Here is an 18,175-nt window from a genome sequence, read left to right on the forward strand (position 1 = left end):
TCACAAAAAATAAGAATGCTCAATAGTTTAATACTAGAAAACTAATGCAGATGAGTCATCCTCACACTAAAGCTACAGACAGCTAGATCGTGAGAGTGCTTTTTGTTCTCCTTTCTTTCTTGTAATAAGAACAATGTATCATTGTCTGTCACATATTCTCCAAATTGCAGAAGTGTTTTGCACACCTGCCATTTAACCTTTCAGCATTCTGTACATCACCTGGCTCCTGCATGTCTGCACAAGTATTTAACATGTATAGGAAAAATGCTTTGAAAATTTATCCAAGCAAAACATGCTTAGAAGGTTAGAAAAGTGAGCACACTTTTCTAATTCACAAAATGTTAAAGTAGGGGTTTTTTTTCTCTCCTAATTGCGGAGGGTTGACAAGGCCTCATTGAAGACGCCTCCTTGCATGGAAACAGAAGTGATTTTTCAATATGAAAAGAGGTGGAGTACTTCGTTAGATGTTTGTCCTGAGAAATTATAGCAAGATTGGCCCTTTTGAACTGGACTTTTACTGTTTTATCTGTCTTTGTTTTCTCCTCTTTACCTTCATTTTATCGTGTGTGTCATGGTGGGAAAACTTTATTTTGTGAGTAACCTTTTTTAACACCTGCTTCCTGTAGCCAATATAGGCTTATCTGACTTCTAGGATATAGTTTGTTTGATAGATCATAAATCACTTGGATTATTTTTCTTTTTAATTGATCAGATCTCTGGCCCAAAGGATCTGGTAAAGTTTATATGCCACAGTTGTGCATGTGTTATAACAGGCAACCTTCTGATTGCTGAACCACCTCTTTGCAATTAGGTTTTACGAGTTCAGAGAAGGAACCACATGTAACTTCTCTGCAATAGGAGTGGTCTTTTTGAACAAAATATAAACTAACATGTTATTGTAATAAATACATTTTCTATTGTTTCTCCTAGTATGATGGACCAATGCTGTAATGCCAGAAAATTGGAAGTGAAGTGCTCTGCAAAAACAGGAACAGAAAGTCCAGTGCAGTACTGTTTGTAGCCTTGAGATATAATGCATCTGAGGTTAAAATAGTAGCATGTATTACTTTAGGGAGTAGGGACAAGTGTCTCTGTCTCATGTACATTCCCTTCTCTATTCAAAGGTGAAGAGTCTCCAGCCACTCTTTGAGCCTATAGCATCTCCTCCTTTCACCATCAGTCTCCATTGCTTTGTGCCAAGAGCTTTTGTCTGCACAAGGGGTCCACACCTGGAGGTATAGAAGGAATGCTCTTCTCTCAGAAATTGCTGCAGTACCAGATGAAATAAAGCTCACCTCAGGGTTAAATTAGAAGACAAAAGAAAAAATAATGAAAAAAAGAAAAAAGAAAAAAAAAAAGGAAAAAGAAAAAGAAAAAAATATCCTCTAACTTCATCTTCTCAGAAAAGGATAAAGTCAGAATACTAGCTTTTTGAAGGAAAAAAAAGTAACTAAGCTGCTCAGTGCTGCTGATGGCAAACCTGGCTAGAGGACAAAAAAAATTAAAAAAAAATAAAAAAGATGTTTTTCTAAGCCTCAGCAGCAATTTTGACAAAGTCAACTTATTACTGGAGCTATGTACAGCTTTCTGTAACAGAGTTTACTGTATGATGACTTCTAGTGCAATTTACCTTGTCAAGACTAGTTCTTAGTTTTTCTCCTCAGCATTTACTGGATTTCTCTGTAAAGGGGATAGAAATGTGACCAAGGCAGCTTTTCTCACAAGAGATGCTGTGTGAGCAGATGTGTTATATCTACCTTGTATCTACTGTGCTGAATTGCCAAAATTTTGGACTCTTGGTAGAAAAAAAATGGTTGAGTTAGACATATTTTTCAGCTTGATAAAAGGATGTAAACAGTAGCAAATAAATGTCGGCAAAAACCTGGCAACCCTCTATACAGCTGGGACAAAAATTCTATTAATAATCTACCTGGAGCCTTAGTCCTTATATTTAGTGTGTCTCTATCCTGAGACACAGCTGCGGCTTGTGTGCTGTTTTCACTGGCACTGCAAGGATTACCAGCAGGCCATCTGTTCAGCCAATGAGCAAAAACATGTGATTGGCAGGTACCACTGACCTAAGACAGACATCTCTATTTGATGCTGCCTGCAGAGTATAACTGTGTGCTGAGTTCCTTGCTCTTTCAAGTTGTAATTGGACTGCATTCACTCTGAGGTGATGAAAAGTGTCTTGTAGTTGTTATAGCTTGTTTTTCTGGCATGTTCAACCACTCTGTGCCCGTCTTTCTCCTTTGCAATTTACTAAAACCTACAAAGTTGTAAGTCTAATCTCTAAGCTGGCACATGCTGAAGGGATGAGACACTGCAGATATCTGAGGGCAGATAATCCTGTTTGTCTCCAGACTGGTAGAGGCTGCAGGAAGAACTGGCAAGCTGCAAGAGGTCTGGACATTTGTCCATCAGTGTAAGGACAAGCACTCTTTATGTTGTTGTCATTCAGCCCAATGTCTGGGATTTGGTTTAGTTTCATCATTAAGTATAAGTGGTGCCTTTCCAAGAAAGGTCATTGTAAAATTTGATTCAGGAACAGCCTTTTTATTTCTCGATGTGGAGGCAAGTTGTGCTCTACTTCAGGACTCACAGCTACCATGCAGAGAACTGTCAGGCAAAGGAGAACCTCCAAAATGAAGATGAAGCAGATATTAAAGCTGCGCAGTGGATTTTCAAGGTAAGAAAAAAATGCAGGATTAGTTATCCAAACGTCTTGTAGGAGGGGGTGAAATGGTATATCTGGAAAGGAGGAGAAAGAAAATATTAATGTAATGAATAACAGCCATAGGCTGTTTATCACCAAGACATCACTATTCACGTAGATTTCCTTTTTCTTGAGCCTCATCCCCTTCCCTTTGTTCCTCAGCATGTTGCAACCACAGTGACAAAGGAGGTGGTGATCTGCCTTCCCACTAAGTGTCTGCTTTCAAAAAATATAATAAACACATCCATCTAACAAAAATTACTCATATTTTGTGAAGCTAATCTGTTGCTAAAAGGGTGACGGAAAATATGTGTTTTCATGCTGTTTAGACACTGAAAAGTTCTGCAGTTTTTACTGATACTATGTCAGATTGTTTTTATTGATAATGGACAAAAGATGATATGCCAAAGAAATCAAACTGCATAATACTGAAAAGAAATCAAACTGTGTGATACTGAAGTCTACTAAGAAGTTACAGTAAATCCCCCTTAGTGAAACCTGTAGAGTATTCCTTAATTAAAAACTACAGTCACGTATCTTCTAGATTTTGTCAAAAGCCTGAAAGCTGCCTGAGGGGTGAACTGGTATTTATTTGTGCGTGCTCCTATGCAGCACAAGAGAGACAAATGCAAGACACTGTATCTTATTAAAGCTTTGGGAAAAATGTGGTGCACATTGTGCATGTTGGGAAAAGAATGTGATAGCAAAGTCCTGCACTCCTGGAACCATAAAGGTTGTCTTTTTTCAGGCTTAAAGCCAGCATAGAGAGTGGCTAAGGTGTCCAGTTGAGTTTCTTGGCTGGGTTGGTGAAAGCCAAGACAGGGGAAGAAGACATTCTCAATTCCACATCTGCCTTAAAAAGATTCAAGTTAAAGCTGGAATTGATCTCTCCATCCCATTTCCTTAGCCAAATTATATCCATTTCTAAGTGGCCATTCATTTGAATGATAGGAATGCACTCATCAGAAATGGTAAATGACTTTCATTGCTTTTGCTGAGAGGAAAAGCTCAGGCTGGTTTGCTGCTATCAGAAAACTGTTTCTGATAATGAACAAAGTACACTGTTCAGAGTTTCATGTCATTCTGTCCTGTTTTCTGTCCATTTGGCACATGAGCCTGGGGACTTCTTGACCCTCTTGAAGGCAAAAGGGGTTTTGTCATAGGCCCAGTGGCTCCTGAAGTTAACCACTGACTGTCATGATTTCTGAAACCCAGATACTGAGTTCTTCATAACTCATATCCCCAGTCATTTCTCATTTAGCTGTCCTTTAATTCACTCCAGGTGAATTGTTCCCTTCATCTTGTTGATTGCTTTTGGGGATATTGCCTGAATTTCTAGTTTCTTGCTGAGTCTCTGAGAACATAGTGAACAGGACTGAGTCAGCGACCTCACAGAAGATAACTTACTATTTCTCTATTCTGCAAAGGATTTAGCTATAGAAGGACATAAATGCCACTGAAAGGTTCAGAGCCAGCTACTGCCCACAGTTCCTATAACAGCACTGCTGCCAGCTTCCCTTCTTCTGCTTGCTATCTGTCCCATTTACTTTGTTTAGTGCGTTTGTTTCTAAATGCTGCAGCTCCACTGGTGTGGCTCTCATCCCTGGTAGCAGAGACAGCCTGCAGGGACTGCTCAGGAGATGCTCTGTAACCACTTCCTGAGCTCAGCTGAGTTGAAATTTCTGTGATGTGGAAGCTCAGGTATGAGGCTACATTCTCTGGGGGGACATGTCTTCAAAACTTCATAAACTGTATCAGCAAATGATCCTTTCACATATGTAATGTAAGCAATGTTACTGGTAGCTAATGAGTCTACAAGGATTGTGTTAGTGATATGAAGTTAGACTTACCAACCCAGAAATGTGTACAGCCCTGACAATGGGGAACTAAAATCAACTGCAAGAGTTAAAGGCTTTACTTTACATGGGAGGGAAATGCCTTTCTCTTTTACACATATGGAATCACAGCACAGAGGGAAATCACATGATTGCCTAGCAGTATTTAGGAAAATGACTTGAAGTTTGTAAGGCTCAAGACCAGTTCATCACTTATGTTTCCAGAACAGAGGAGATCATGTTAAAACTTCTCTTTTTTTTAATAATTCCTGGTGGCATTGAAGTGTACAGAGAGTTCAGGTATTTTTGGTAAAACATTTCTATATGTGCCACTTGTTGCTCTACAGAGATTATGTTCTTAGATCTGTAATGTGTGTGACTGACAGGGTCCTTGATCAGACTGATTCCACAGTCCTCATTAATTCCCATGTTCCCTTCCACTTTGCATGAGATTTTGGATTTGATACTTCTCAGTATGACTAGTGGCTGCTTCTGAAAGCAAGTTGTCATCTAATTCAATATGTCAGTAAAAAAGCCAAAATATCAAATAAAGTTTTTTCAATTAAAAAAAAACAACAAACCAGGAAAAAAAAAGCCCACAACCTAAATATTTTAACAGGACATTTGAATTAGGTTTATTTATTCTTGAATGTGCTTTCAAAGAGAAACTGAATTACAAGGAAAAGGTTTCTGAAAAGTTGTAGGCAGAGCTTAAAGGCCTTTTAAATTCACTTCATGACATTTAAATTATCTCAACGAGTTGTTTTGTTTCTATCTCCATTTGCATTGCTTAAAAAGCCTTTCTCTCTGGCATGTTTGCATCTTGATTTATGGAAGTGTTAAAAAACAAAAGTGAATAAACTGCTTTTTATCACTGCCAACACAAAGATACATGATTCTTAACCCAGAGCTAACACATCCATGTGTGCTCCCAAGGAGTTTTTTGCAAGTAAACAAAGTAAAACACCCCAGAAACATTACACTGCATAGAGAGATAGTGCAAGGTTTTAAATATATCACAGGTTTTTTCCCTATGGACAAAATTTAGCTGAAGTCCTATTCCACAGAGCTCATTGCTATCCATTCATCAGAAGAGGGTGAGAATGTTCCCCAGAGAGCTGCCACATTTTAGTTCATGTCCAGATTACACCTGGATAGAACCTGTTTCTCTTCTATAATATAATTGTGGTTTCTAAGCATACAGTTTCCAGATTTGGTTGAGTTTATATGAATAATACACCTACAGGCAGCAAGTGACTGGGCAACTGCAGATAGGAAAGCATTTTCAGGGCTCTGAGAGCAATAAGTGTCCATGGCCCTGACCAGCCTCAGCTGGGGCCTCCACCCTCACCCATGGATCCAGCAGCTCTGTTTAAGTTTAGCCCAGAAGGGCTTGTTCCCTTGAGCTGAACCTGAAGGACTGATGGTCTCCAGTCAAGTGGCAGCCATGTAATGGAGTCTCCCACCCTGAGCTGACTTCCTGGCTTGATCCTGGCTGTCACCTGTCAGTGTGGGCTTGCCTGGTGGCTTGTGGGATCAGATCATAAATCTGATCTGACGCACTGACTTCCACCTTGCTGTGATACTGTTTTATGATCTGGATCTTTCTTGAATTTGTGTCTGTTAAATTTGCCTTGCTCAAGTGGTGGGGGTGGGATGTGGGATCCCTTTGCTTCCAGCTCACCTTCTGTGCGAGAACAGCCCTGTTCTTGCTAGGGATTGAAGCAGAATACTTTCCAGCTTCTGCTCACATTTGTCTCACCTGTAAGGGCTTTCTTTCCTACACAGGGCTTGGAGCAGAGAGGTGGAGAAAAGCATAGTGTTGAGTGAGAAGGTATGTGCCAAGGCAATGCAGAGAGCAAGTGTGAATCCTCCTTAAACAATAACCTGGAGGCTGAGGCACCTTGGTACCTGGTTATACCAGAAAAGCAGGTTGCCAGGTACTATCCATTTAAATTCTGTTTGGGCGACCAGGCAGAAATGGAAATGGCCTCGAGCATGTTGTGGGAAGGAGCAGCCCCAGGGAAGTATAGCATCCTTTATCCTTTGTCTAGCTGATCACAGCTCTGCAGGAATCCTTTGGGCCTGGAGATGTCCAACAATATTCTATGAACTGCTTGTAATGTGAAAGTCACTCATGACCATGCATAGCTCGCCTAAATTATTTGGCAACTGCTGTGAATCATAATTTCTTTGATAAAATAGGAATCCATTCACAAACAATTCCAGAAAGGTCAAAAATCATAAAAGTTGTTATTTGCAAAGGAAGACATGCCGGTTGAATAATTGTGCTTCTTTTATCCAAGTACTCCCATGTCTTCAGCTGATGAGTGCTATCATTAACTGCTATTACTCTTAACAGTTATTAAGATGTTGTCTTTATCTTTTATAAGAGTGGGAAAAGTCCTGGTATTAGTAAATATATTCACCATTTTCAGTCAATATAATCCCCACCAAGTATCAAGAGTGTTTATTTGGTGCAGTAGATTTTTCATACTTAGTCATGGTAGCATTTGTGTGTCTGAAAGCTTGTGATTGTGGGAGAGTGTTGAGAACAAACCAAGCAGTAGCTTATATCAAGAACACACTTCTGTTCTTCTGAACAGGTCTTGTACATAGTTAAACAGGCTGAAACATAATTTCACAGTCACATATTATCTCTTAGGTTTGAGATAGGTAGGGTATGCAAACTGTATGTCTAGGGATTGAACCACAGATGCAGCCAGCATTCTTTGTCTATGCCAGAATAGTTATTCTTACACAGCAGACGTAAAATTTGAGACATGTTTTATGCTCTTTTTTATTCAGGAGCAAGGTTTCAAAGGGAGACGAAATTCTGGGAGAGATATAGGAGTATTATGTGGCATTTCGGATCACCAAGTTACAAGCAACTAGTTGTACTGACTACTTCTTTGATGATACAGTATACTGTTTGGTAGGGAAATAGTTATAGATTGCCAAATAGTTATAGATTAAGATAATAAAGTAAAATCATATGCACTTAGTTTTAAAGGTAGGAAAAGTTATTTCTAAGACAAGTTGGAGAGCATTATCTCTCTGCGATGTTCTCTGGTGGTGAATTTTGTTTTCTGGACATGTATCCTTTATAACAATAGTATATCCTGTCCCTAAAGTGCTTTCAGTAGTTAAGAAAGGACTACTCCTGCACATTTTTACAGACTCCATCAACCTTTATGAGACCTGCAGTGTTGTCTTGGTTTCAGTTGGGATAAACTTAATTTTTTTCCAAGTGGCTGGTACAGAAGTGTGTTTTGGATTCAGTGTGAGAATGTTAATGATATCATTACTAACAAAGTGAGGTTTTAGATGTTGTTAAGCTCTGTTTACCCTAAGTCAAGGACTTTTCTGTTTGCTATGTTCTGTTGGTGCATGGGTGCACAAAATCTGGTAGGGAGCAGAGCCAGGAGAACTGACCCAAACTGTCCAAAGGGCCATTCCATACCATAAGGTGTTGTGCCCTGTATATAAACTGGGAACAGTTGGCCAGGAGAGGCCGATTCAGCTCTGTGGGTCCTGCTGGGAGCAGTGGAGGATCCCTGTGTGCTGTGATCGGGCACCCCTCAGCAGACCTAGCCTTGAAAGACATGCAGTGAGCCACTGGCTTAGCTTTTGTCAGTGGGTGGGACTGATTTTCACCACTTGCTGGCTACACCTGTGCAGCCTTGCAGAGAACTTTCATTTTTGGCTTAGGGTTTTCTTCCCACATTTTGGTGTCCATAGCACATTATTCTGCTCCAGGCAGCTCAATGCTTTAAATATAACTCCTTTTAAAACATTATCTCTTAATCTTTACCATTATGCATGAAAGTAAGAACAGATGAATGTGGTTTAAGCAAGAATTGTTCTAGCAGACAGAAAAAGTGTGGTCTTTTATTGTGGGGGTGGTAGGACAGATTGCCTAGAGAACTTTTGAAGCCTCCATCTTCAGAGGAATCCAAACCCTGCTGAGCACAGATCTACAAAGCCTGAGGAGCAGGAGTCAGAAAAAGACAATATGCAGAGGCCCCCTTCCAATCTCAACTATCCTGTGAAATAAAGGGCTCTTCAAAGAGTCTTTCTTTTTAAGATGTTCTGTAATTGCATAGCATAATAATATTTTTAATTCTTTTAAATTCTTCTTTTTTTTGCATCCAGAAACTCTTTTCAGAGCATAGCTGGCTGTATTGCTCAGCATTGTCTGTGAGCCAATAATAGCTGCATAGACAGCAATCGGAGGGCATTCTTTTGTAAAAGTTGTCAAAATAATAATGAACTACACATTAATGGGTGGATTACTTGCATATTAATGGTGTGCAAATTTTCTAGTCCTCATAGATAATTTGTACTAATTTGCAAAAATGTGTTTTTCTAATTTAGTGATTTACATATTTTACTATTGAAATAGTCCTAAAGCTTCATTTTCAAAAATGCACCTTTGAAATGGGCAAAATGCAGATTTCTGGGCTGATTAAGATATTACTGTCAGAAAGAATTTAATGAATATGAAAATCAAAGGACAAACTGCTTTTACACTAATTCTGGAAATTTTTCAGCAAAACAATTCTAGACTGACCTGAATTACAGAGATTGTTTTTATTGATTTACAATGACCTTCTTTAAATGGAACAAAATGTCATGATGATTAATAAATAACCAAATCAGCCTAAATCTAAATTAACTCATTTGAGTTATGGGTGACTTCGGATTTACAAATACATTAGTTTATATCCTTTCACCAGCAAGAATTAGCAATTTAGATAAAGGACACTGGGAAAAGCAACATTTCTCTGGAAGACCACAGACACCTTCTTAAAAAGGCATCTAATTTGCGTGTCTGGGAGTCAGAAGGAATTTATTTTTACTCCATGATATACCTTTCACACTCAAACTTGATGAAATTAAATGACCTTTGATAAAATACAAAAATTATTAAAATTAAAATTATGTACCTTTCTGTACCAGCCCAGCAGAATGCAATTGGTGTTGTTCTGACTTGCAGTTCAGCCTCAGTGCCATGATATGTTAGAGATCACCCAAGCATAGCATTCCCACTGTACTCTGATTTATTTCCAATACACCTTATTTCTAATTGAAGGATGAATTGTTGTATGGGGTTTTTTCAGCTCATATTTCTCAGTGGTTTCTGAGTGCCAGAGGAATCCTGAAGTACCAGATTAGCAAATCCTTCCACTGAAAGACACCAAGAGAATGATGTGGGGTGCAATATCATGGTAATCAGAGGACTGGAACAGCTCTCCTATAAAAACAGACAAGAGAGTTGAGGTTGTCCTTCCTGGAGAAAAAAGGGGTCCAGGGAGATTTTAGTGCTGACTTCCAGTACCTAAAATGGGCACACAAGAAAGCTGGAGAGGGACTTTTTACAAGGGCATGGAGTGACAGGACAAGGGAAAATGGCCTAAAACTGAAAGAGAGTAGGTTTAGATTTGATAGGAAGAAGAAATTCTTGACTGTGAGGGTGGTGAGGCACTGGAACAGGCTGCCTAGAGAGGCTGTGGATGCCCCATCCCTGGAAGTGTTCGGGGTCAGGCTGGATGGTGGTGTCCCTGTTCATAGGGTGTGGGAGCTTGGAAATAGGTGATTTTTGAGGTTTCTTCCAACCCAACACATTCTGTGATCTAAGATTATCAAAGGCAGTTCTGGGAGGGAGTTCAAAAGTGTCATCTGATATTTGCTGCTAGGATCAGCCTATATATCCCTGCCTGCTGTTTAAATTCATTACTCTTTGCTATATATATTGGGAGCATGAAGAGTAATTTACTCCTTCTCCTTGCCTGTTTGTATACAATGCATGCTACCTGAGATGCATTTCCCAAGACTGGTGCAAAGACACAGAAATCATGATTTCTACACATGCTTTTTCACAGTAATTTCTTTCCACAAAAATTTCAAAGACTCTGCAAAAAATAAGTGTTTATTTCAAGCCTTTTAATACTTACTCCGTCCAACATTTGCTGGCCCCTTCTGTGCAATAACAGGACAGTTTTTTCTCCCATTTATTTGCATCTTTACATAAAGCAGTTTCAACCAGTCAAAAAAGAGATGCAAAAAGACATCAGAATCCTATCACAAATGTCTTACATTCAAAGCCCAGCTCCATGTTGCTAGCTGACAGCTAGATGCATTCTTCTTGGAAGGTCAAAGCGAAAGCCATGCCAAGCCAGGGAATGTGAAGAGACCATCACTCTTCTCCCAGAGACCACATGGGGGTTGAAAACACCTGGTTTATGTACAATGTACGCAATTGTATATTTCTTCACAAGCACTAAAATTTAAAAGTGAGATGGCAGAACATTATTTTTCCATCACACTCATCCAAATCATGGGCTAAGGGGTAACACTTGGGAAATGGCAAGGATCTGTGAGGAGGTGAACTGGTGAAGCCTGGCTTGCAGCAGTCTGTGACTGCTTACTTACAGCTCTGGATGTCTCAGAAGGCTTGGCCCTGTCCTAATTCTGATTTTAAAACTTTCAGGAAATTAGATGTTGATATTTTTAACCTAATAGATATTTATTCTGCTACCTTATGTGGTTGGAAACAGCTCAGGGGGCTAATTGCCTTCAGTATTATACTTTCCGTGTCATTCTCAAAATAAATCTCATCTAAAATATGTATCAAATGTTAAAGGTAAGAACAAGCTAAAATACATCAGGAGCTGCCCAGTGATGCCTGCCAAGCAGCAGCTGATTGTCTCACAAAATGTCACATCATTTTTTCTGGATCACTGTAACAAGCACTTAATTACTCTCACAAGAAGGATGAAATTATTTACAGGAGCCTAGGGATGTCAGGTCTATGCTGAGAAACTCATACAGAAAAAGGAGAAAGGCTCATATTTATTCTGTTATTTATTCTCTTCCAGTTGTGAACACGGCTTAATTTCAGGAAGTAGCTATGATTTTTGTGTGATTTACTTTAGGACTAAATTAAGAAGAAAACAGTTCTCACTGTTCTTCTCACTTCACTGTTTCCTTTGAGAATAATCAAGTTAAAAGCAAAAACAGTGGGTCAGGCTTAGACCAAAATAGGATAAATTATTTGTTCTTGATCTGTATAACAATTTATTGTGAGAGACAGACAGATTATAATATTTTAAAGTATTAATTTTCTTGCATTGCAGTGCTTTGTTTTCTCAAATCCATGCTGTTTTCTTTTTATTCCCAAACGAGTTCATTCAAACACATGGATTTTCTGAGACAGTTGTCTTTGGACAAGAAAATCTCCTTTTAGATCTTCCTTGCTAATGCTGTAGTTTAGTATCCCAGATGAGCTTTGGCACTCACAGCCTTTGTGCCTTTTGGTACTTGGAACTCAAGCTCAGATTTGCAGAGGCACTCAGACTGTGCTGGAGAAGCTGCTGAGTTGCTCCTCTCTGATCTCGTCCTGTTTTTTCATTTGCAAATTCTTGCTCCATTTACTGATCTACATTGTCCAGAATTTTGCATGGTAATGCACAGGGCATCTGTAACATTTATATTAGAATATGGGCTCTAAATAAGAGGGTTAAGTGGTATTTCTCAGTTTACATCCAGATGTTTTTAATGGTTTGGCATGGAATAGTTTTCCAGTCATAAGACTGACTAAGTAACAACCCTTAATAGCCAAGGACATTTCTTCCAACTTGCATAACCTTATGTTCACTGAAATGTTTGATTCTGAAAACGGTTGCTGTTTTGAAGACAGACAAGTCATTCTCACTGCACTGCATTTATTCTGTTCATACAAACTCTGTGCAGATAGGTGCAAGCACTTCATTTCAGTACAAGAATAGCATCTTATTGAATAATTTACCTGGAAAACAGTGGCATGCTCTGGTTATAAAATTGTTTCAGACTCGTAAAAAATCTATGCTCTCTCATTTATCCCTCTGGGTTCTAAAGAGCCACACTTTAAGCAGGTTCTTACTAACCTTTCCAAATCATCAGAAGAAATAAGTTAGCAGTGTTACCGAACAGAGGAAGAGGTTAGGCTCTTGCAGACATGACAATTTCAGTCCCACTTTGTCTTTTCTGTGTTTGGTCAGGAGGTAAGTTTGAAATTAACTACAGGAAGGAGGTTGGAAAAGGCATTTTGCCTGCCCATGAGGAGAACATGATCTTTCAAAGCAGTAGTGTAACAGGGGGAAACAAGCCTCAAAGTGTGTCCTTTCAGTGAGTTAATTCAAAAAGTGGCGCACAAAGATGGGAAACAAAAATAGAAATGACCAAAATTCTGTCTATCTGGAGTGCTGTTCTCCCTCTCTCAGGACAATTCTTGAATCCAAAGCAAAGTGCAGTGCAGGGAAACATGACGGGCAGCCCTGGAGTGGCCAGAGGAAAAGCCCAGCCTGCAGAATGGAGGGTCAGTCTCTCTGTACATCAAACAGGAGAAATGTGGTTTCACAGGAGCACATGAAGTGACTCTCCCAAAAGCTCAGAAACTCTGAGATGGTTTTGTGTCTGGAATTTTTTGTTGGTTTCTTTACTTCTTCATCTACCTGAAATTCTCTGTCTTTAACTTGTAACTCAGTATCTGCGGTGTCAAGGGAGACCTGGGCACTGATACCATTTGATATGCTGCTTCAAGCCTAAAGCAAGCACGACGTTCAAACAGTGCCTTGGCCTATCTGTAATTACAGTCTCTCTAATCTGGGCAGATACTCCTCTAGGGACAAAAATCACATAAGGTATCTCTGAAATAACTGTTAGTAAGAGATTGTGCAAGGAAACTCCAGGCCTTTCTACTCACTTCCGCAGGGATACTCACTTCTACATAATAGAGATAATCTGACCTCTTTTAGAGTATTTGTTTGGTACCACTGATAAATCAGTACACTGGGATAGATAACACATGAAGTTTTCCCTTTTTCAGAATATGTCCACACCTTCTCGTCACTATCATTCTTATCAAATCAGCTCCTTTTCCTCTCATCATCATTCATATGTCTTTTTAAGATGCTGGATAAATACTCCTGGTTGCCAGCTCAATCGAGTTTGCAATGAAACAAATACAGAGTTTTGTCTTCATGCAGCACCAGCCTGCAACATTCTCATTGAAACTGCCCTTTAACCTCATACTCTTCAGCAGTCTCTCATTGCCTGCTCTTTATTCTTTTGTTCTACTTTTTCAAAGGAATTATAGTGTATTTCTCCTTTCATGTTCTCCACCACCAGTCCTAAGAGTGAATTATATTTTCTCCCATCAGGCTTTTAACATGGCTGCATAATTTTCCAATTGATCCATATTTTATAAGGTCCAAAACCTGATGAAAATTAATGGCAGAATCACAGTGTCTTCCTCAGGAATCTTGTCGAGCTGGAATGTTACTGTGCAGCCAGTACATTGTGCAACCAGGCTTTCAGACTCACTTTGAACTACTCAAAGGCTCTGAACTTTGATCTGTTAAGGAACACTTGTTGCAAATTGCCCCGTTAATCTTCTTGTCTGAATCAGCTCTGGAACATAACTACAAACTGCTCTATAAGACCTAAAAATTGTGTTAATGGCAGCTTTGATTTCTTCTTTAATTTAACTATATTTATTGCCTTGGAAGTATGTATGGTAAGGATCCTGTGTAGGAATTAGGTTATGTGTGACCCAGATCATCAGAAATACTTCTGCAGGTCATGACTGGATAGGTACTTCTTGAGTGACAGTGATACTACGAAGATGTTTTTACTTTTCCTATCATGAAAAAAGAGAGATATTGTTCTTCAATCGATCACTTAATTTCCATATGGAGAAAAAGAAGAAGAGCCCTAACAGGACAAGGAGGAATAGTGCTTTGGCACTAATCCTTAAGTGCTGAGGTTCCCCATTCATATAGTAGGTGCACAGTGACACCTTCTGGAACCTTGTAATGAGCGTCCCTGAGCCGCTTCCTCCATCGTCTGGAAACTCACCATTTTTGTATGTAGAAGCCAATCTTTTTCTGATCAACATTTTGACCAGGGATTTACTACAGGATCTATCATGTCGTTAGCACATACGCTAACAGAACATGGTCGTGATGGAAGAGATTTTTCTTTTTAAATGAAGGCTGACCTGTAAGGATTTTAAATGATTCCAAATAATTCAGAGGTTTATTGGGGGGTGGGGGGGGGGGCAGGCAGGGAAATAGAGGATAGAATTAGAGGTGTATGCTAACTTTATTGTTTAAAACAAAATGTAGTTGGTGTTATGTTTTTAATTATTTAATGACATACATCAAGTGACAGGATCAGAGAATATAGTGAAGATTCAATTTGCCAAACATGACAAGTTAAATGAATGAGTTTCTTAGTGCATTTGCACTTGTGTGTGTCACATTGCAGTTTCTAATTAGACCTTCTCTGCCCAAGCCACCACCTTCCTGTGTAGTCTGTAAATCTGCCAGAAACTCTGCATCACCAAGGATTTAAGCACATGAGTTGGGCCACGGAGTACTGTCTGAGGGCTCACAAACCCCACAGAGCCTGCACCCATCAGCTGGACTAGGCCAGAATGAGTAGAACCATCTCTGAGCTAACTCTGACACTCTGAAATACGGCATTCGGTGCTATTGCTGGAGAACATATCCTTATCTCTAATATTGAATTCCATCTAAAATGTTATTTCTCTTTAAGTTTCCTCTGCCTTAGAAGTAATAAAGATGTGATGTGTAGGAGTGATAAAGAAACAGAGTTGTGAGTGGAGACAGTGGAGGCTTCCAGCAGCTTTGGAGCAGACACTGACATATAAATACTGAAGCTAAGGGTTTTGTCAGAACTTACATATGGGACTGGACAACCCTGAGAAAATACATCACCCTAGAAAATGACCTTACAGTGATGAAATAATTACCGAAGCACTAAGCAGAGCCACCAGCTGCAAAAAAATTCTGCCTGCACTGAGATCTAAATCAAGTCTAACCATTCTGATAACATTTCAAGCCTTAATGTAATGCAATCACAGATTTTAGCATCAGATCTTGAGGAAACCTAATCCTCCAGCAAAAGGCTAAGAGGCACCCTGTGACTGCATGAATGACATGACAGTGGGACTGTCACACTTTAGCTTTCACAAAAGAAATTCTACTGATTAGTTAACACACCGTTATCAGTGTTGATGAAAAATTAAATATTAACAGGCATCCCTGCATGTAGAGCAACTTAGTGCTCTGTGGGACCATGCTACCCATTGCTTGGTCCTACATGTTTGGAGACACCAGTTTATTCTTCCTCTCATCTATTTCCTACTTGAAACCAACTACTGATAGATCCATTAAAAAAAAAAAGTGGCTTATGCCTGTAAGAAACTGATGTTGAAAAAATAAAAATATTTGAAAGTTCAGCAACGCTGCTTCCCATGATATCACTGGTATTATGTTCACTTCAAAATATGGTTATTTAAATGCATCTTGCATTTTATTTTTCTTTTTATACTTTTAGTTTTTATTGAGGGGTAAAGGAAAGCAAATACTACAATACTGCTGATACATAAAGAAAATTGAAGTTCAGCTGAAGTCCCTGGAAACTCATTCTCCTGAAAATATTTCCTTTCCCAGAAAAGCCTATCAGTCTTCTAAGTGATTTGTAACAAGAGCACTTTAATGTCAATGAAAAATGTAAAAAAAATGGCTTCTAACTCTCTGTTTGAATTGCTCCCTAATTCACTATGAATCAGCTCCATTCAATGGTCTAGAAACTCTCTTCTTAACAATTTAAGGGAACAAAAAACACTGAGATAGACTAGAACACAAAAGCTGCCTTACAAACGAGTGTGACCTCTCCTTGGGCAGGGAGCAGAAGTTCAGGTATGAGACCAGCAGTCAGCCCTCACACCTTAAAGGCAAACAGGCCCCAAAAGAGCTGATACGTGCATTATGTCACCCATTGACGTGTGACCACAAGAATGCTGGAATACAATGTTATTAAAATACAGATATATGTTCTGTATTATCTTTCTTATCAGCTGTTCTGAACAGTGAGAACAAATTAAAAAGAAAGAAAGAAAAAAAAAAAGATGCCATGCAAGTTTTCACTAAAATAAAATAAAATAAAATAAAATAAAATAAAAACAATAACAGATTTCTTCATTTCCACAAAGGCAAAATTAGGAAAATATGTCAACTAGACAAGTTTGCAGAAAGGAGGTTGGAGTCTAAGAGACATCCAAAAGGGACAATATTGAATAGCAAAGGTACCCTCATATAAAGCCATTTCTGTCTGATTTAGAATAAAAGAAAACTACTGCATGCTGGATAGAATGTCCTCCAGAAAGTTTATCAGGAGCTTATGAGTCTAATGTGAAATATTCAGGAAAGTCAAGTAAAAGTTGGAGGCGAGTTTTCTAATGCCTGATATACTGGTAGATAATATCAATATTGAAAACAGATCTCCTGATTTATTATTTACCTTGTATGTTACAGAAAAAAAGGTGTTAATATGCGGGATAATTATATTAAATACACAGCTCACATGTAAACTCTCAATTTTCCATAACTTATTTTTTGAAACAGAAATTAGTGCGAGGTCAAATATACTCCTGTGCCTTGCTAAATTGACATTTTGCTTTCTCTCTGTCCCAGTGAAGTTGAATTAACCCGAAAAAAGTAGAGCAGTACAGGGGACCAAAGTAAGGTCACAGAGACACATGCAGAGCAAGTTACTCTGATGATGGAGGGAATTTTCTTTCATGTATGAGAAATACATACTTACATTCCTTTAGAGAGAGAAAGGGTTCCAGTCTGTGTATCTCAGCTCTCTCAACTCTAAACCCCATTTCATCAAAGTCCAGGTCCTTGTTTATGCAGTTCTGTCTCATGCAGCTGGACATCAGCCTGCATCCATCATTCAGGGAGAAAGGAGGAGAAGATGACTACAATTAACAATTAAAAGCTACCAATTTTGTGAGGGCTTTATGCCTCCACCCCATTCAGTTGTTTCAGGATTTGATTGTGTACATATGCAGTGGTGCAGAGGTACCTGCCTACAGAGCGAGAAGAGTTGCCTACAAACCCCAGTCACTGGAAGATGGTTAGCTTAGGTGGCTTTGTTTATCTAACACCATTTATGCTAGGGAGCATACTATCCACTATCACTATGCGTCATGAATTTTGGAAAAAAAAAATAGCCTTTTTTAATAAGATGTTAGCTAGCACCATACAATGGTTTGGGTTGGAAGGGAACTTAAAGATTATCTCATTCCAAACCCCTTGCCCTGGGCAGGAGCAACAGATCATACCTCTCCTGAGACAAGTGGAAAGGATGATGAAGTAAGAACATGCCTTCCAAAGGGGTTACACTCTGCCAGCATTTAAAACCTGAACTTGATCAAGCATTCCTGCTAAGATTTAGGATGCCACCTGGGACCATAGTCTAGGGAGGTCTTAGGAGAGTCACGTTTACTCACCAGTCTAATAAATGACTGTCTGTCCTGGCAGAGTGACCAAGAGCTGAATTCAAAAGACCAGTGGTGTTAACAGGTGTTTTCAGCTTGGTCTTAAGCCATGTAAACAGCCACCTCAGTACGCTTACTGAGACTTTGTTCCCTTTTCTCTGCCAAGGTATCAAGCAGTGTCATTTAGTCCTACCCATCAAACCCATAATATCTCCATAGGTCCTGTCTGGGCCTTGGCAATTGTAGTTTGTCACAGAAATCTGCTAA

At 39.2% G+C, this 18,175-nt stretch overlaps 1 protein-coding gene across 2 annotated transcripts in view; it reads left to right on the forward strand.

Moving 5' to 3' along the window:
* The first annotated feature begins 2,566 nt into the window (after window positions 1-2,566).
* RGS20 (regulator of G protein signaling 20) overlaps window positions 2,567-18,175 on the forward strand; it is a 34,029-nt gene continuing 18,420 nt past the window's right edge. Inside the window, exons 1-2 of one of the 2 annotated variants that reach the window (XM_062501701.1) lie at window positions 2,567-2,689; window positions 5,051-5,053. In XM_062501701.1, coding sequence (XP_062357685.1) covers window positions 2,567-2,689; window positions 5,051-5,053 — 126 coding nt within the window. The remainder of the gene's footprint in view (window positions 2,690-5,050; window positions 5,054-18,175) is intronic. The other variant, XM_062501708.1, reaches the window with a different exon arrangement.

This window comes from Cinclus cinclus, chromosome 1 (genome assembly GCF_963662255.1).
Source record: "Cinclus cinclus chromosome 1, bCinCin1.1, whole genome shotgun sequence".
In the NCBI taxonomy this organism is placed as follows: Eukaryota; Metazoa; Chordata; class Aves; order Passeriformes; family Cinclidae; genus Cinclus; species Cinclus cinclus.